Below are 20485 nucleotides of genomic sequence, written 5' to 3' on the forward strand. Positions count from 1 at the left end.
AGGTAACATTGGCTTAATACCATCAGTTGTGGTTAATTTTTGATTGTCCCAAGTGAATATATCTCTAAATTCCATTAACCCTTAACGGGTACGGTAAGGGTCAGATAGCTATAGAACATATTTCTTAGATCGAAAGTTTAACATGTTCCACACAACATGGCTGTAGTTATCAGTAGCTGCATTCTGCAACATACTCTTTCAAGGAAAGTGGTCGGCTAAGTCCCATAATCACTAATTGTTTATAAATTTAGTCTCTGGGTCTGTTTGACCCGTGCAAATTCATAAATGTTATACTTTTCAGGAAGCTACAAATTGGTTTCATGGACATACCTGTTTTCTTTCTACCTCGAAGCATATTTTTGGTGATAGTTTTCTTTGTAGTATGTGAATAATTGCTGTGTTTATAGTAGATAGACTAAGAGAAAATATAGTGTTTGATTAGGAAAGAATTCTTGCTGCTTTGTATGACCAAAAGATGAAGTGGAAAGTGATTTGTCGGATTATGAAGACCACGTGGAGGAAAATGAACTGACACAAAAAGTGATCATCAACATTGCATAGGGATCTGGAAAGGAACTGTAAGGCAATTACAAAAGGTTGTAAAATATATTGAGGATACAGAGAAAGACATACAACTAGATCTCGAGGTGGAAAAAGTATAGTGGAAAAAGAGGCTATAGGGTTCCTGGATATGAGAATAAGGAGAAAGCAAGAAGTGATCTACACAGAATGGTACCGAGAAAGTTACTCGTCGGGGAACTATTGACAGGCGAAAAGTGATGTGGATCACTCGAACAAAATGCATTTTATCAATAATATGGAGAAAATAATTATGCAAATAACCAATGAAAAATACAAAGCAGAACAAAGTATACAAACACTTCTTAAGCTAGAAAATAATGGATATGATAGAAAAAAGTTAAAGTACAGAAGATGGGAGAACAAAAATGGAGAAAGAGAAGAAAGGAAACAAGGTGGATAACGAAGTGAAGGAGGGATAGGAGAAAGAAAATGTGGTGGGGAATGGAAAGTTTGGGAGAAGAAACATAGATTATTAAAAGAATGTTGATGGAGATAGGAGGCATATCTACATACAGAAAAGGAAGCAAGAGACTACTGGAAGTAACAAGGGAGAAAAGAAGGAAGAAGAGAGAAGAAGAGCAAGGGACATTGATGGAGAAAAACAGAGTGATATACAAAATTCCGTGCAGCGAGTGTGGTATGGTTTATATTGGTGAAACTGGAAAGAAACTTAGAGAACGTATAAAACAACATATTGATGACGTTAGGTTAGAGAGGGACAAAAATGCGGTCTAAAAACACATAAGGGACACGGGGCAAGAATTGGAAAGAATTGGAAAGAATTGAATACTCTAGGCCATGGAAATGGAAGTATAGTCAGAAAATGGAAGGAGGCAAGATGTATTGAAATGGAGGGTAATAAACTAATGAACTGGAACTCAGCACTTAACATAGATCAACAGCCCACAGAAGTCGGTTCCTATAAGGCCCTACGCGAATGTGTGGACGTAAATTGCGCCCAGTTGGAGGTGTGGCGGTGAATGAAGTGAGCTGGTGCAGACTACAGGTAAAAAATTAATCCTTCCGCTACCGTTTGCACTTTATTTGATTTCAATATGAGCATTTTTATGTAAATTATAATCGAATTAAATCTGTCCATACTTTATGGAAACCCTGTATATACGATTGTAGAGTTATCGTGTATCACGTAGTGCCTGATCAAACCAAAGAGTTAGTTGGCGGAACTGTAACACGTGTTGAATTTTAATGAAAATATATAGTTTTACTCAGCAAATGATTAGTTTATATTTAATTATAAAAAAGCAAAGCTTCTAATTATGGGAAATACCATAATAAAGGTATATTCTAAACATGGGTAAGTGAGTTTCAAACTTGATGCAAACGCATCAAATTAGGTTCCCGTTAATCCTTTTTCTTCTAAATAAAACCATTCATATGCGGATGCAGACAATAAGGCAGGAATTACCTTAATTATTCTCTTTCTGTCCAATTTACAAACTGCTACATATCCCATACATTGCTCGAAATCTTTCCACACTTTCATATTTTGTGCCTCCAAAACAAGTCAGCGATACTATTGGTATGAATTCATTTCAATCATTGTTTCCTGTACTCTGCTTTGATGAATCATGGCTAGGTGGTTATGGAGGACTTGACATGGGTGGCCTTTGTTTCGCCACTGAAGGTCCTGTGTTCGCCGGTTATCTGGGTCTTTCTGGTACTTCTTTTGGATTTCCGTAACTTGTGGCTAGTTGATCTCCTGCTTCTGGAGAAATATTCTTCGGAGTATATTCTCCCCTTATGTTTTCGATCTTCGTCTGTTCTAGGTTTTTGTTTCTCCAGGGAGACTTCTTGTCGTTCCTCATTTCCTTCTGTTTCTGGTTCCAATTTATCCGTTTTTTTAATTCCGTTTTTTCCAATAGTATGTGGTGTTCCCACACAGGTCCATGACGAAAGTGCGATATATTACAGATGGATGTGGTTGGAGCTGCACAAGCTGATTCTGCTTCCTCATTATCTAGCGTCGATGCCCTTTTAACGGGGATGCTGTGAGAGCTGGCTTCTTTAGACTTAATGGATGTTCTACCCAACTTTGAATATGGCGGTCATTTTCAATTAAGCTATCGTAAATGTTGTCCGATTTTTGAAGTATACAAACTGACTTAATCTGGGTTTGATTTATATGTATCACTGGCGGAGGTACATAAATGCCGATATGCACAATCTTTTTATCAAAATCTGTTCGTGTCTGTTCTTCTTGTGTAATCTTCGCTATAGATGGGGTTAAACGAAAAGTTATTGGATCTTCCATTTCACGCGTTGGCTCCATATGATCATCATTTTGTGTGAATTCATCTTTATACTCACTTTTGGGTCGAGGTTGGGTCATTAATCGTACATTATGATCTACTACTTCCCAAGGCATGGTCAAAGAGGTTTCGTTGATGTGGATAGTATTAGCTAATTATTTTAATTCCCGTTTGACTGCAAATCGAAGCTGTACGATATTGGATTCGGAAAACATGCCGATAATATCCGCTTCTTGCTGTGGGTCTTCTTGTTGTTTTCTTCATACGAGCGAAATAAGTATTCCATCCCATATTTGTGATTATTCTTCCTCTGGGTTTGACTTCTCAATGCATTCCAATTACTTGCTAGAGTCTACCTCTTTTTCTGTTCCATCTCATTCTCGACTTATTTGTTTTCGCTTACTTCATCATTTGTTTGTTCATATCCGTATCATTCCATGAGCGCATCTGGTTCCCTACTGCAACCCTGGTTCGCAGTTTCCGGGGTGGCATTCTCTGCCTTTCTGATGATTTTTCCGTTGTGGTAATTTCTTTGTCTCTTCTTTGTTTCAGTTCTTCTTCTTCTGTTATTGGTTTCTCACTCCCTTCTTCCTCGTATCCATCTTCATCGAAGTCGCTTTCGTCTCCAAGTTGAGAGACGTGAAATATAGTCCTTCGTACCACTGGGGGGATATTTGCGGATAATGGTATAGATTTAACAGGACTAGAAGTGGCTAAAAGTGCTATGTCTGCTTCAGGAAATTCATCGTCTAAAGGTTGTCAACTTTCTTTAGAATAAACTATTATCGAGTCATCACTTGCCGAGTTTTCCTTTTAAATATTTATTATGTCCTCATTCAAACAACGGTCATTACTATAATTGAGTGGTCGAAAAAAATGTTTCTAAGTATTATTCCATACTGCGCAGTAAACTTTAGCAAACTGATACGCGACAAAACAGTGCCAATACGGATGTCCGATTAGTTCAGGTTTTAACGCCCGTTTCACTTTCTTTACCCCTTTTTCATCTCTTAATGATCTTCTTTACTCTGATCTTAAATTTCTGCGCAAGGCTAGGTGGTTTATATATTATCCCAATATGTTAATTGTATGAAATTTTCTAAATGAGGTTACACGCAACCTTTAAATTTCGTGTTAACACAACTAAGAATTTCAGCGAGTAGAGTGAGTGAGTAGAGCGAAATCACATTGGTCAGCAACTGTGCTATTCCAGCGTGTTGGTTATTGCGTATTTCAACATTTACTTTATACATAGTCATTAATTAAATTCTACTACTTTTTGTTTTATATCTGTACTTTCTGAGAGTAATAATTTTCTCGGTAGGATTTACTTTGTTATGCACTCCACCAAGAAGTTACTTGTGTCGTGGTCTTTACTATACCAGTACGTTAACTATAGTCCAATAAATAAAGTCATTTGAGCATAATTTGGGACTTCATAATTAGCTAATAGCACTACTTGATTATTTATTTATCATACAAATAATTAATCAGTCATACTCTGTATCATTTAAAACTTTCTTGTAGCTCCTGGAGAAGTCGTTGAGTGAGTATTATGCCTGCGGAAAGAATCGGCATTGGGACATTTCTGCTAGCAATTTTTCCTGTTTATTATAAGAGTGATAATAATTTGAACACTTAATTACATTGCTTTCTGTCCCGTCCAACCAATGGGGTAGTCATTGCGCAATTATGTCGTTCGTGGAACTTCCTTTACACCACGGCTAATATACACAGTGACCTCCATTGTTGGCAACCTCTCCCATTTGCGACCTATCTCGCTTCAAGTTCACCAAACGTTTTAGGAATAATCCCTATACAATGTTGACTTCTCTGACAGTTGCAACTGAAATAAACGGTTATGTCATCACTAGGAACTCCGCTTACTCGGCTAACACGTACAATCAGATTCACTACTTCATTATCATAATACGTTAGTGCTATGCATTGAGCACTTTCTATTCTCAGAGCTTGTATTCAAATCATCGGAGAGGGAGTTTTTTTTAAAAACAAACTCTTTTTCATAAGGCATAATTTAATATACGCTCCGTTTACAAGAATTATTTATTTAGTACACTTCTTAGACCCAGTTTATCATTTATTGTAGGTCATCATAACTGACCAATTCTATTCATTCTTATTATGGGATCCTATATCGAACCCAAATTTGTCAGCAAACCAGTACTTTCGAATTAAAAAGTAAAATTGAAAATTTAACGTAAACCTAATTAGTTTAAAATTAATTAATTTAACTGTAAACGTTATGGTTTATTTTACTTTAGTTTACCATATTTTTATCTTGATTAAGGTTACTTTCAACAAATCATACACTTGCAAATTCTAATATCATATTAATGTAAATTAATTTAAATTAAATTAAGTTTTTTCCAATTATTGCCAAGTTCTGAAATTTTAAGATCAATTTTAACGTAGAAAGTACGGCTTTGCACATCTTTTTAGAAATCGAAAAAAAGCAAATAGTAACATGCCAATATTCATTCTCTATTTATACTTCCACAATGGGTCAGAGCCTAAGTTCATAATGCGCTTAATTTCTAAAAATAAAATTCAATTTTCTCCTAAAATGCTCGGGTTTGTTGTAATTTATTTCTAAATACCTTTTCTTTTCGATTAAACATGGGAATTGATTCAAATATTGAAACTTCTTATTTTGCATTCATCCCGTGTCTTCTTCCATGAAAATTCTAAGTTTCCGAATTTAATAGTGTTAATATTTGAAAAAATGTGAAAATTGTCATCCAAAATCGCGGTTTCGATTAATTGTCTTTGCGGTTGCTTTTAATTTCAAATTTAAACTTGTTTAATACTCCTAACATAGAACCGAATTACTCTCTTCTTAAATGTTGTTGATAAATTCAAAGTTCCTGGATTTTCTGGAAAAATGAGGAAAAATGATAATTTTGTTATTTTTCCACGAGATTTTCCTTATTTGTTTAATACAATGATAAGGATTACTTAATGGATATGGAATTACTCAACTTACCGAATTTCCATTTTTTTATCACCTTCTGTACTCTGATAGTTTTCCAGTCACTTGCGGAGTTAAGTTCTACTAACACCATGTTATTTCCCTGAAATATTTTGGATTGTAATTCATCTAATGAACTTGACTGTACTTTTGCATACTATCTTAGTCCTTTAATGTTGTGGTTAAAAACAATAATATTTGCTGAAGCTTTTCAAGTACAGATTCTGTTTGTATCAACTCATTGTTAAGTCCAGATTTTCTAGTCTGGATTGAAGAATAGAACACTTCCAATTTAGTAGCCTGAAAACATTTTAACTGCTGTTCTTGCTTGTTAGGAGACAAGCTGAAATAATTTCTACGTCCAAAAGCTGTACTTTTGTGGAAAAATCGAAATTTTATCACTGAAACTTCTAGGAATTACAATTTTGCTTATAAAACACTACTTAATGCTTGTACAATATGAATGGATATATTTGTTTTTCACTAAAGTACAATAACAATGCTAAAAACGATGTTCATACTAGTGGATTGTAAGGCTTGATTCGTACACCACATGAATGCAACCCAATATAAATTCACTATATTTAATGATTACAACTTCAGTTTGCACACAAAAATAATACACGAGAATAAACATGTTCCCAAGGTCTTTAGTTGTAAATGATTGTGATACTATGGCTAATTGTTTATGTTATGTTGTATGATCTTCCACCATGATATATGGTCCAACAAAACTGCATGTTCTTGCTACCTCCACACTCACACACACTTCACGAAACAATAGAAAAGCGTTAAGCAACTTGAACACTGTTGCCAGCTAAAGGCACACACACTGTTAAACACACAAATAATCCCAAACATTCTCCCCCCTGTTGCTCAGCTAAGGTCTGACCAAATAAAACAAAATGATACATATAAAAAACGAAACGAACACAAAACTTAAAAAAATATTACAACTGTACTTATTTTTTTTTACTCAAATCTCAATTCTAATCCTTGTTATATGGTAATGCAACTAGTTTGTTGATAGAACGTTTATATGTTCCAGTTGTAGTACGACCGTCATTACAAGAAACTAAGAAATCCTTTCTTGGGAACACTTTTTCAATGATGCCCAATTTCCACTGCAATGCAAAAACGTTGTCTTCAATCAGCAAAACTACATCTCCGGCCTTAAGATTGTGTTGCGGTGAAGTTGTTGAAGACATGTAAATACTCTCGGAACCATCTCTTCCCAATGTGTTGTTTTAGTTGTTGTATCTTCTGCCAACGAGATAAGCGGTTGTGTGGTAGATCGGTGAAGTTAGGCTCTGGTAAAGCTGTAAGTGCTTCTCCAATTAAATAATGTCCAGGGGTGAGAACACTGATGTCGTTAGGCTCACTTGATAGCATTGTAAGTGGTCGACAGTTGAGACAGGCCTCAATCTGTGTGAGTAATGTTACAAACTCTTCATACGTTAACACTGCACCCTTTGTAATACGAACTAGATGGTATTTCATTGATTTTTACCGGCTTCCCATAGTCCTTCAAAATGCGGCGAATTTGGTGGTATGAAGTGCCACTGAATCCCTTCGGTCGATGTAAAATCATGAACTTGAGAACCAAAAGGATCTGATGAAAGCAGCTGGTACAATTTTTTTCAATTCGTTGTTGGCTCCAATGAATTTTTTGCCATTTTCGCTGTATATATTGAGACACCTTCCTCGTCTGGCTATGAATTTGCGTAAAGCTGCTATGAATGACTGCGCACTAAGATCTGTTACCAATTCCAGATGTATTGCCTTGGTGGATAAACAAACAAATAACGCAACATATGCCTTACGTACAGATCTAAGTCTAACTGCTCCTGATTTTATGTAAAATGCTCCAGCGTAGTCCTCGCCTAAGTTTAGGAATGGTCTTGCTTGCTGCACACGAGCTGCTGGCAACTGTCCCATAAGTTGTTTTGAAGCACTGACCTTTAACTTGAAACACGTGAAGCAAGGATGGATCACTTGTTTTACTACCTGTTTGTACCTGATGATCCAATATTTCTGGCGCAGTGATGATATTAATAATTGGGGTCCAGCATGAAGTAATCTGAAGTGTTCTGCTTCAACTATAAGTTTTGTTAAGTATTGATTTGAAGGCAGAACTATTTTATGTTTCGCGTCAAACGGAATCTGACTATTTACCAATCTTCCTCGCACTCGGATCTTGCTTTCACTATCTACAAATGGATGTAAATTGTTCAATTTACTTCTTGACGGAACAATGTTTCCATCACGAAGATGCCGTAATTGGCTGTGGAATCCAATTTCTTGTGTCCATTTGATGCAAACATGGTGCGCTGAGTGGAGTTCTTTTACTGAAAGACCTTCTGTTAGTTTGTTTTGCTTGTGTCTGATGTTATGAACAAAACGTGTACAATATGCTATTGTTCTAACTAACCTTGACAATTTTTAGAATCTTGCTATGGTTTCATTGCACCAATTGTCTAAAGTGACTATCAATGTTATGGTTCCCTTACTCTCTGGAAGTTGATCTGGTTGCAATGAATCCTTACTTGTGGCTGACCAATTCGATTCTAAACTAGAAAGCCATTGTGGACCGTGCCACCATAATGAATTGTCCTTTATGGAAACTGCATCTATTCCTCTTGAAATCAAGTCTCCAGGGTTGTCTGAAGAAGTTACATGTTTCCAACAGCTAACGTCAGTTAAGTCTTGAATTTGAGCTATTCTGTTAGCCACGAAAGGTTTCCATTTGTTGCACAGAGAAGTAGCCATACCGACACGATTTGGGAGTCGGTTCATAAATGGACGCTACTTATGTTCAATTTTAAAATTGGTAAAATCTTGTGAACTAATTTTGCCAAGAAAACTGCAGCACATAACTCCAGACGTGGGAGAGTAATAACTTAACTGATACTTGTTCTTGCTGATTGATATATCGCATATAAATGCAAGCTCCATATTCTCTTTGAGAAGCATCTGGAAAACCATGGATCTGAATCTCCGCTATGTTTCCTGCACGAGTACATATCTGTCGAATTTAATCTGATTGATTAATGGAAGCTGCTTGTATAATAGAGTCCATTTCTTTCCTAATTCCATTGGTATATTGTCGTCCCATTGAACCTTTTGCCGCCACAATTCTTGCAAAAATATTTTGTATGAAATCACAACTGGTGAAATTACTCCTAATGGATCGAATATAGTGGCAATGATTGAAGGAATCTGGCGTTTAGTAATGCACTCTTGAACCTTCAGTGTTGATGTCTTGCTTTCAACGAGAAATATATCCTTGTCTGGGTGCCATGACAATCCTAATGCCTTGACGCCTTGGCCATCGTGGAACTGGATTGGACGCTGCACTTCTCGAAGCTCTGGCGAGATAGATGTCAATAACCTTGGATCATTCGAACTCCATTTCTTAAGTGTAAAATCTCCCTTTCCCAGTAACTCTATCAATTGCTTCTGGACCTCTAGAGCTTGCTGTATATTGCTCATGCCACTACAAACATCGTCAATATAGAAATCTCGACGTAATATTTCTGCTGCTACAGGGTAATTATGCTCTTGTTCGTCTGCTAATTGCTGTAGGTATCTTGTGGCCACAAATTAAGCACATACCGTACCATACGTTAGTGTTTTCAACTCAAAAACTTGAATATGTTCATTTCTAGATCTTCTCCACAATATACGTTGTAATGGCGTGTCTTCTGCATGAACATTGACCATGCGATACATCTTAGCAATATCTGCAGTGAATACTACCGAATGAGTTCTAAAGCGCATAACGATAGAAAACAAATCTTGCTGTATTGTAGGACCAACTAAGAGAATGTCGTAGAGGCTTTTACCGCTGTCAGATTTTGCTGAAGCATCAAACACCACACGAAGCTTCGTTGTAGAGCTTGTGGGCTTAAAAATGGCATGCATGATGTGGCAAATAGTATGCAACGCTGACGTTCTCCTTTTTACGCTCATCTATCCTTACCATGTGACCAAGATCTTCATATTCTTGCCTGAATTCCGTATATTTAGCTTCAAAGTCCGGTTGTTGATCGAATCTTCTTTCCAATTGCTTTAATCTAACCAATGCCTGCTGATAAGAATCGCCTAAAATTATACGGTCTTAAAGCAAAGGCAATCGTACAATGAAACACCCTGTATGCTCTATTGTTGTATTCTGAACAAAATGTCGCTCACATACAAGCTCTTCGCTTGATCTAAGTGTAAAAGTAATTTCTTCTAGTTCCCAGAATTTTTGTAGTTGTTGCTGTAGATCTATGTTTGTCTTCACAAAACATGTTGTTAATGGAATATGGGGGTCACGTTCTTGAGGAATGCGTACTGCCACGATCCATCCCAATTCTGTCTCCTGAAGCACTGGAAAATCACCTGGCCTTGTTTTCTGCCCTGACTTCATAATTATGTAGAATACTTCCGCACCTAAAAGAATATCTATGTCTCCAGGCGTATTGAAAGTAGGATCTGCTTGAACAGTGTCCTTGGTAATGTTCCAATCGTCATAATTAAGTCTTTCTTCCGGTAGTTTACTTCTAATGTGAGGGAAAATTGAACAACTTATATTCAATGAAAATGTGTTAACACATGAATGGACACAAATATCTACAGAGTACTTTGTATTAGATATTGCTTGATTTATACCTTGAATTGGAGTATACTGTCTATACCGTTTGATGTTCAATTGTTGCACCAAATTCTCTGTTACGAAATTGGTCTGACTAGCACTGTGTAGAAGCGCGTGACAAGGAACCAAATTTCCCTTGTTATCCCTTACTTTTACTATTGCAGTAGATAACAACACTCTTGCGTTAGGCCTAGCCTTTAATGCAGAATATGATACTTGCCCTAAATTTTCACTGGAATCTGAGTTGTTACTACGCTCTTGCACCACGGCACTGCTTACACTTGGAAACCACACTGATGTTTCTTTTGTTACGTCTACATGCAATAAAGTATTGTGCTTTTTGGAACACTTTTTACAACCTCTCGATTTACAATTCTTCAAAAAATGATTACTTTTCAAACAATTCATGCATAATTTATTTTTACGAATGCACTCTAATTTTTGGCTGTGTGCCGCATTCACAAAAGGCAAACAAGAATATAAGGGATGCTGGCTATTACAAAATTCACATGCATTTGAAAATGTTGGTAAATAAGTCTTTGATGGCTGAATACTTTTTGTTTGCTTGTTTTGTACGCTACTACCCTGCTTCACATCATCAATACTAATTCTCATGTTCCCAAGCACCTGACAACGTTTCTCGAGAAACGATAAGAATTCTGATAAAGCAGGAAAATTAGAATTCGTATTCTAAAGCTCCCATGACTTTCTAGTAGTTGCATCTAATTTTGATACAAAGTGTTGGGTCAAAATTACGTCTGCGAGGTTTACGTTTGGCTCAAGTGCTTGTAGCGCATTTATATTGCTAGTAGCTGTATTTATAAAAGCGCAAAGCTCCCTTACATTTTCTTTATACATTGGCTTGATTTCTAGTATTTCGTGAATGTAGGAAGAAGCAATTACCTTTTATTTGAATACCTGTCAACGAGTAATTGCCATGCTACTGAATAATTTGCTTCGGTAATTGGTAAATTTTCAATTAGGTTTAACGCTTCGCCCTTAAGAGAAGTTCGGAGGTACTGAAACTTCTGTACTGTGGAAATGTTTTTATTCTCGTGATTAAGATATATAAAAGTGTCCTTATATGATAACCAATTTTTACAATTCCCATCAAATGCAGGCAACTGTATGACCGGTAATTTAACTTGCGCGCTACTGCTAGTGCTAATATTAACAGCTGATTCTTTATTTAAATGTTTTAAAACAAGTGCTTGCATTTGAGCCTTTAAAGAAAAATACACATTTTCAATTTCTGCACGAGCGTTTACTGCTTCCGCTTCGGGTTCGATTTGATCAATTTCAATAGTATCTTGCACCTCCTGCAACTTTGCCCAGACGTTATTTAGATGTTTTAAGCGTGCACGCATTTCTTCTATATTGCCTTCATTTGGATCAAAGGACTGAACACAGGTGTTTATTCTGGTTAACTGGTCTCTGTATGCAGGTCTTTGCCTTAAAAGACGCTGGTGTGATTCAATCATGATTAAATGCCACGCATAAATATGAAGAATAAAAAAATTACTGACCTCATGATGATGTTTTTTCTTTTTTTTTATCTATGAATATACTCCAGAAGCATGGTCCTGGTACAACAGCTGTCCGCCTACACAAAACGTGATTATTGTCCAACGTACGTGATAGCACCACATATAGCTCAACACAAACACATTTCTCTTCACAATAGCACAGAACAATTCTCAGAAATCTTTGCACTCATGTGGCCCGGATAGGACGAAATGTACAATATGAATGGATATATTTTTTCACTTAAGTACAATAACAATGCTAAAAACGATGTTCATACTAGTGGACTGTAAGGCTTGATTCGTACACCACATGAATGCAACCCAATATAAATTCAATGTATTTAATGATTACAACTTCAGTTTGCACACAAAAATAATACACGAGAATAAACATGTTCCCAAGGTCTTTAGTTGTAAATGATTGTGATACTATGGCTAATTGTTTATGTTGTGTTGTATGATCTTCGACCATGATATATGGTCCACCAAAACTGCATGTTCTTGCTGACTCCACACTCACACACACTTCACAAAACAATAGAAAAACGTTAAGCAACTTGAACACTGTTGCCAACTAAAGGCACACACACTGTTAAACACACAAATAATCCGAAACAATGCTGAAATGCGTTTCTTTTCTCTGAAGATTTTTTTAAAAATTATTATCACTTTAGCTCGATTGAGAAGTTACATGAAGCAATTTTGTGATGAAAGCTGAAATTGTACTTAAAACACGGATTCCTATAATTCAGCCAATAAAACCATTTTAAATTGCTGTGCTCGCATTTGTAACTTACAGTATTCTATCATCCTATTTTAGTGTATCAATCTCATCAAAATTTCAGAGTCCGAGGAAAGTTGCTGAAAATGGTTAATAATTTCGAAAATTATTCCAAAATTTTCTGGTTTTCGCTAGTATCCTTAGGAAACATTTCTTCATGCAGAAAGGCGCTTAAAACCTTTGAATAAACGAATTTTGAATTTTCTACACTTGGACTCTACTCCGAAGATAAGTTACCTTTCACCCTAATTTTAAGCAAAAGTTCACAAATTATGTTTTACTACCAACAATAACTTTTATTTATACACTACAAATGTTGTTTCATCCCTACTGAGACTTCTCTCTATTCAAGCCATCACTGATGGTCTCCATAAATTCCGAATTTTGTCCTAGAACCTTGGGATTTTCACTCATAGACTTATTAATCAATATATAATACATAACTTTAATTTAAGTGCTTGATTAATGAGATTTGCGATTTATCCTACTTTTATTTTAGATTCTGCACTTAGATTTTGTTAGAGTACCGTTTAGGTGTAAAATGAAGAAAAAGTGAAAAATTTTCATAGAACATTCGGCTTTACGATAAAAACTTTATTCAATCGGTGTTATTATTAGAATGACTTGGGAAACTACAGTTCTGTCAACTTCTGTATGCTCATGCAAGAGTAGCTTTGAAAACTTGTTACTCCAAATTCTCGTTATTTTGTATAAAATCGTAAAAAAATGCAATAAAGGTTCCGGGAAAGGCATTCATTTTCATGAAATATTGTAAGAAAAACGGATCTCTTATCTTTTGTCTTTAGAGTTAGGAATTATTACAAGCTTGAAACTTTATTATTTTAGCCTGACCGGTGCTCTGGTCGTCACTGTGACGGACACCTACGTTCTGTCATCCGAGAATCATATCTAGTCGCCCAGACGTCACTTCACCAATAAAGATGTACATTTTACACCCTGCGATGCACTTCTTTCTGTAACCTTACAGTGAACAGTTACCGCCCAACTCATTCACTCATTCATGTTATTAATATGACACAGTTCAAGATACTTCTAACGCTCTCTAAAGTTAGCACTAAACAAAAATAGCGATCTGCAGACCTCTTTAGAGAAGTCCATCCAACACTCGGCCAGGTTAGCAACATGAAGTTCAGGATTTTTTACAAATTTAACTCTAAAATTCTGCACCAGAATACTCCCCAACTTCGGGGGGAAAATCGTGAAAAGAAAAGGGGAAAAGGACGACGGAGGAGGCAAATATAGAAGTTTGAAACCATCAAGTAACGAAGAGGCGACCCCCACCATTTTATACGAGAGAAGTTGTCTATTAGGGCGCTTGTCCTCGTGAAGAAGCCTGCTCCCTGTATTGAAATAGACGGCACTAATATGTAATACGTGATATGCTAGCTTAGGCTAGTTCGACGGCCCAAGACTCAACCATTCAATACCTAAAGGAAATCGGGGCGTCGTTAAACGTCGGAGTCTTCACCATTTAATATGTGATAAATTTTAGTACGACACATGGGGTCGTGAACGAGCAGGCGTCCTTTGATAAATATGTAACTTGGGTGAAAATAGTGAAAGTAATTCACTGATAAGAGGCTGCAACTTAATATATATGGGAGTTTACTTAGAACTACAGTGGTTTGCTATCTTTCACCAGCCTACCAGTACAAAGAATTAGTCACCATCCATGTCACAATCAAACGTCCCATACTTCCTAGAGCGAAGATCCAGGAATCGCTACACGGGGTACGTTGCGTTGCATATATATTCACACTGCTATTCCTTACTCATGTTTGTCTCTGCAACATATTTCTCCATTACATTAAAAACTTATTATAAATTTCTATAGTTGGTAACACTTATAAATTGGTAACTATGCCATATAGCGACTCAAGTCGAAATTTTCAGCATGATGTTCTGTAGATATGGTTTACGTCAGAATTCAGGGAAAATTGAAACTGGTCGGACCTTTTGACCAAGTGTTGTATTGATCATTCGTTGATAACCAATAATTATTGTGATTTTGAGAATGTACTTAGTGCAAAAATATTCGAAATTGGGTGCGTTTGTTCTATGATTTTTATAATTTTGACTGTAACTAAATCTTTAGAATCAGTTAGAAAGGGCGTGCGTAATCCTGCCCTTCCCCCCCATCACGCAATTCTTCAAAAACAATTTCAATCGTTGTACTTCGTTTGCTCCCATTTGCTCCGCAGTAGCTCCGTTTGCTCCCTTACCGTGACATTATTTTGTATTTCGTTAACTTCGATTTGCTTCTCAGTTGCCTGGGTTGCTCTCCTAGCGTTCTCGAGTAAACAGAACTTAAACATGTGATCTCAGCCCCCCCCCCCAACTAATATGTTCACAGAGGGGAGTGGATGGTGGCTATATCTCGTTTACTCATATTTGCTCCACGATTGCTCTGAGTACTCGTCTACTCCGATTGTTGTTAACAAAGAGGAATTTTGAAGCGGTTGGTCTGTTAATGTGATCCCAGTCTTCAAGCTGCTAAAAATTGTAGTAAGAAATAATTGTTTGCGTGATTTGCCCCGAATTGCTCTGGAATTGTTTCACTTTCTTCCCTACTGTTCCCTTTAAAATGCTCTTTCAAAGTCGAAGGTGGAACAACATTTACCCAAGCCCCTCGTTACTAAAATTAATCGCAGATAAGAATAGAAAGTGGCGTTTCTTTGTACTGCCTTCGCTTCGATTTAGAGTACATTTTCCCTTTTTTCTGCCTTATAGTTCTCCAAAAAATGCAATTTTAAATTTCTTCTAGAATAAGATATTCCGAGCCCCCCCCCCCTATCTCACTACATGTAGATTTGAAATAATGGAAGCTGGTGTTTGTTTCTGCTGCGTATCCTCCGATTTGTTCCGAAGTTGTTTGTGTGTTCCTTTAATGTTTCCATGAAAATGCAATTTTATGTTACTACTCTATATGCAAAGCAACTGGCGACTATTGATTTTGTGTTTATTTTGTTTTTGTAGGCGGCCGCGGTAGTTCAGTGGTAGAGCGTTCAACTCTGGTGCGTGTGTGTGGTTTTCCTCGGGGTTTTCTGTTTCCTTCCACTTCCCTTATTCCACCATTTCATTCATTACTCATCATCACCGACTTCTTTAGCCTAACTGTCATAACCGTGGGACGTAAAACTTTTCATTTCATTTTTGATTTTAGTAGTTTGTGTGTTATGACCGTTGATGGCAGCGATTGTCATGGGATATGAAATATTAATGACATACCTGTACATGTATTATTTCAAATTGAGTTTTGACTCCAAATAATGAATAATACACAGCTAAAGTGGGCATTTCTCTATAGGTTAGGAATGTATTGTTTGCCATTTTGTGTTCGTTCCCTCCAAAAAAAAATTCAGCCTTGAATCCTAAAAGACATGTCACAGAAACCTATGTACCATAGCTCTACGGTGGATGCCTCCTCCTATTTCAATTCTTTAGAATCTTAGGACAAAATAAAAATTAAGAGAAATGTACAATCTGGAAAATCAGTAATTTTGAAAACACGTCAGTATATAAAAGCGGAAGATGGCGCTCTATGCATACGAACTACGATTCAACCATCTTGTTTTGTGCCATTTTGAAGATATTCAGAATTAAATAGTTTGTAGAAACAAGTTTCTTGTCTAAAGAAGTCGACATTTCATATGACAATAATAAAAAGTCATTAAAGGGAAAGAATAGTTTTTACATATATGCAGATTTCGTGTCCACCATTTTGCTTTCCGCCATTATGAAAATCTTCCGAGTAGAGCCACGATATGAGCGAACAGCTCGTATCCGGAAACCCTAAGTTTGGTGTCAAAATATGGGAAATCCACCGCAAAAAATTGAAATTCTTATATAGAATAAGAATGTGGAGTCAGCCATTTGGTTTTCACCATTTTAGGCACTTTCCCCCAAAAATTCAGCCTGGCAGCCGAAAGGTGTGTTACAGGGATCAATGTACCATAACCCTACGGTTGATACCTTCTCCTAACACACAAATGCCATCCGATCATTTTTTATTGTATTTCCGAGGCTTGGCTGGCTTCCTAAAAAGGTAAAGTACATAATTTTCAGAAACCTCCTGCAAGTGTGACAACGTGCAACAAAATTCGTTAACCTTATCCACAGCAACAATAACTATAAAAACATCTAAAACTAAGTCACTGGTTAGTCTTGTGCTAAAACTAAGTCACTGGTTCTAAATGAGTATTAAAAACATTCCTATCTTTTATATATGTATGTCATTAATATTATTTTCATATATCATGACAATCATTGCCATCAACGGTCATAACACCCAAACTACTAAAAACAAAATATTAATGGAGAGCAACCAAGGCAACTGAGAAGCAAATCGAAGTTAACGAAGTACAAAATAATGCCACCATCCACTAGCCTATGATATTATAATTATTTGAGTGGGATGCTGAGACAATTTTGTTCTAGTCTCCGCTTGAAGGTTCCATTTCCTCGGGAATGGTAAGGGAGTAAACATAGCTACCGCGAAGCAAACCAAGTACAAACGAATGTCGCCATCCGTTCCTCTTTGAAATTATTTTCAGTTCGAGGTGCTGGGACTTCATTTTCCTGAACCACCAGTTTAATGTTCCATTTTCTTGGGAACAGCAGGGGAGGAAATTGAGAAACTTCGGAGCAAATGGAAGCAAATGAGGTAGAAGCAAATGCCACCATCCGTTCCTCTGTACCATTGGATGGGGGGATAAAACCATGTTGTTCTTGCTCCTCCACTTTAAAATTATATTTTCTCGCGAACGTTAGGGGAGTAAACGTAGAAACTGCGGAGCAAATGGGAGCAAATGAAGTACAAACGAATGCCAATATCCGTTCCCCTCAGCGATTATTATTCGTTGGGTGGGGGGTTGGAACGACGTAGTTTTGGACCCCCACTTTAATGTTCCATTTCCTCGGGAATGGTAAGGGAGCAAACGAAGTACAAGCGAATGCGACCATCTGTTCTTGTCTGTGACTTTTTTCAATTCGAGGGTCTAGGACCACCTTTCTCTGGCCCCTCAGTTTAAATTTCTATTTTCTCAAGAACGGTAGGGGAGCAAACGTAGAAACTGCGGAGCAAATGTTAGCAAACGAATGCCTCCACCCGTTTCTCTCTGCTATTGGGTTGGGGATGGGACCATGTTGTTCTGGCCCCCCACTTTAAATTTCTACTTTTTCTGGACCGGTAGGGGAGTAAACGTAGAAACTGCGGAGCAAATGGGAGCAAACGAAGTACAAACGAATGGCACCATCAGTCCCCCTCAGTGATTATTTTTAGTTGATTGGGGGGCTGGGACGACGATGTTCTGGCCCCAAGTTTAGGGTTCCTTTTTTCAGGAACGGTAAGGGAGCAAACGGAGTTACTGTGGAGGAAATGGGAGCAAACGAAGTACAAACGAATGTGACCATCTTTTCCTCCCTTTTGACTGTTTTTAATTCGAGGGTCTGAGACCACCTTTTTGTGTCCCCTTAGTTTAAATTTATATTTTCTCGAGAACGGTAGGGGAGAAACCGTAGAAACTGCGGAGCAAATGGGAGCAAACGAAGTACAAACGAATGCCACCATCCGTTCCTCTCTGCTATTGGGTGGGGGGGCTGGAACCATGTTGTTCTGGCCCCCCACTTTCAATTACTATTTTTTTCGGGAACGGTAGGGGAGCAATCGTAGAAACTGCGGAGCAAATGTGAGCAAACGAAGTACAAACGAATGCCACCATCCGTTCCTCTCTGCTATTGGGTGGGGGGCTGGGACCATGTTGTTCTGGCCCCCCACTTTCAATTACTATTTTTTCGGGAACGGTAGGGGAACAATCGCAGAAACTGCGGAGCAAATGGGAACAAATGAAGTGGCACCATCAGTTCCCCTCAGCGATTATTTTTCGTTGGGTGGGGGGCTGGGACGACGTTGTTCTGGCCCACCCACTTTAAGGTTCCATTTTCTCGGGAACGGTAAGGGAGCAAAGGGAGCTACTGCGGAGCAAATGGGAGCAAACGAAGTACAAATGATTGAAATTGTTTTCGAAGACTTACATGACGGGAGGGGGGCAGGACTATGCACGCTTAGAAAGGCCGTCATTGAATATAATTATACAAGTGTTAACTGAAGGTTAAAATTTGTATTAGGGACAATTAAAAAATTCAAGCTTTTGTTTATAATTTATCTATTTCGATATTAAGAAAGTTTCATGAACAGAAAATTATTACTAGAATTTGATATGATTATTGATTCTCAAATTACATGGATTATACCTTTAAACTCCTTGGGTAGTTAATTACTGGGACAGTTGTTTGATTGTTACATTTCCTTGTAATTTGTTGTACTGAATTATAGTTCTATTCAAAAATAATAATTAATTAAATTTATATTCAAGTATTTGTTATTCAACCTACCTAAAAATTATAGTTTTATACCCCTGAATATTACGTTTGGTACGTGGAAGTGAGAAGCTGGAATCAAATAATTTAAAACTCCCTTTGCAGATTAATAGTGTAGATTCATAGCTGAGTGCTATACCTGCTTAAATACTCATTAATTATTGTTATTATAAGCTGATTGCTCTCTACTACAATATTGGGTTTGGCGATTTGTTACCCTGACCAGTGACGATACGCTCTTAGTATTTCAATATTTTATTTAAATACGCAAGTTACACATGATTTTTCTTGAAATCTGTCCTGCAAAACTATTGCACTTGGTGAAAATTATTTTTTTGTCTATGGTTGTAGTTATTTATTTGTTAGGTGTGAATTGTGAATTGTAGGATAATATAAGTAGCGTGTATCAGTGTGGAACTGCGACTCGCCATATTAAGTATACTGGATTTGGGTAGAAACGTTACACAATTGAAAACGATACATTTTGGTATTAACTTGTTTGTTATAACCTATTATATTCTTAAATTAATTGTAAGAAAGCAGGTTAACTGAGATTTTCCGATAAGGCATTTAAATTGCATTTAAATGCTTTCCCAAATTACGATGGAGAGGTACTGGAACCTTATAATCCCCTTGATTAGGACTTATCATTTTTGAAAACAGAGGAAATGTCTCGATTAATGCTACATTGCGCAGCACAAACCCTGTTTTGTCGTCCACTTCGTATCAAGAAATACGGAGAAAAAGACATTGGTCCTTGAATGTTAATGCCAATTGATTACGTGTCGTTGATAACCATTTGGTTGGCCAAGATCAGCTACCTGTGCAAACAGGTGTTCAGGGCGAATACTCAACCCCGTTCCTCGATACCCACGAAGAAAAAGAAAGCAAATGTGCTTTGGTTCCATCAGCTGGTTGTTCTGGATTAAGTTTACGTACAAGTCTTTCAAAGGTTACCAGTCAGCTGCTAATGTTAGCTTTTTAGAAGCAATAAAAATATTCCACAGTGTGACGGATCACGATATGAAGAATTATTTAAATTTTTGAAGCCAATATGTTAAAACCACTGAGTTATATCCCGATGATGCTTAATATTTTTGGCGTTATCTCGGACTTCGAGTAAGTTGCATTCGAAGTTGTTAAGTGAGTTTACAACAACAAATAATCAAACAATCCTATCAACAAATAATCCTGTGTGAATGAAAAGAAGCCGTTGCAGTGCTATGTTTGTGGTGGTGCGCGTTCTTATAAATGTTGTAGTTTAAGGCGGACAGTTGGCGTGCAAACAAACATGGGTGT

The 20485-nt window shown here is 37.1% G+C and overlaps 2 protein-coding genes across 2 annotated transcripts; both read right to left on the minus strand.

Annotated features, from left to right (window-relative positions):
• Positions 1–8841: 8841 nt before the first annotated feature.
• LOC145682964 (uncharacterized) lies at positions 8842–9333 on the minus strand. The gene has a single exon (XM_081754322.1). The coding sequence runs from the start codon at positions 9331–9333 to the stop codon at positions 8842–8844; it is 492 nt and encodes a 163-aa protein (XP_081610448.1).
• Positions 9334–9444: 111 nt separating this feature from the next.
• Positions 9445–9813, minus strand: LOC145682965 (uncharacterized). Its single transcript, XM_081754323.1, has one exon. The coding sequence runs from the start codon at positions 9811–9813 to the stop codon at positions 9445–9447; it is 369 nt and encodes a 122-aa protein (XP_081610449.1).
• Between the last annotated feature and the right edge of the window lie 10672 nt (positions 9814–20485).

The sequence above is a fragment of the Thermobia domestica genome, chromosome 4 (genome assembly GCF_964235325.1).
Source record: "Thermobia domestica chromosome 4, izTheDome1.hap1.1, whole genome shotgun sequence".
Taxonomy (NCBI): Eukaryota; Metazoa; Arthropoda; class Insecta; order Zygentoma; family Lepismatidae; genus Thermobia; species Thermobia domestica.

Bases quoted from the DNA above. Each gene is read 5' to 3' on its own strand.
- LOC145682964 (XM_081754322.1), bottom strand. From the start codon at position 9,333: ATGAGCAATATACAGCAAGCTCTAGAGGTCCAGAAGCAATTGATAGAG.
- LOC145682965 (XM_081754323.1), bottom strand. From the start codon at position 9,813: ATGAGCGTAAAAAGGAGAACGTCAGCGTTGCATACTATTTGCCACATC.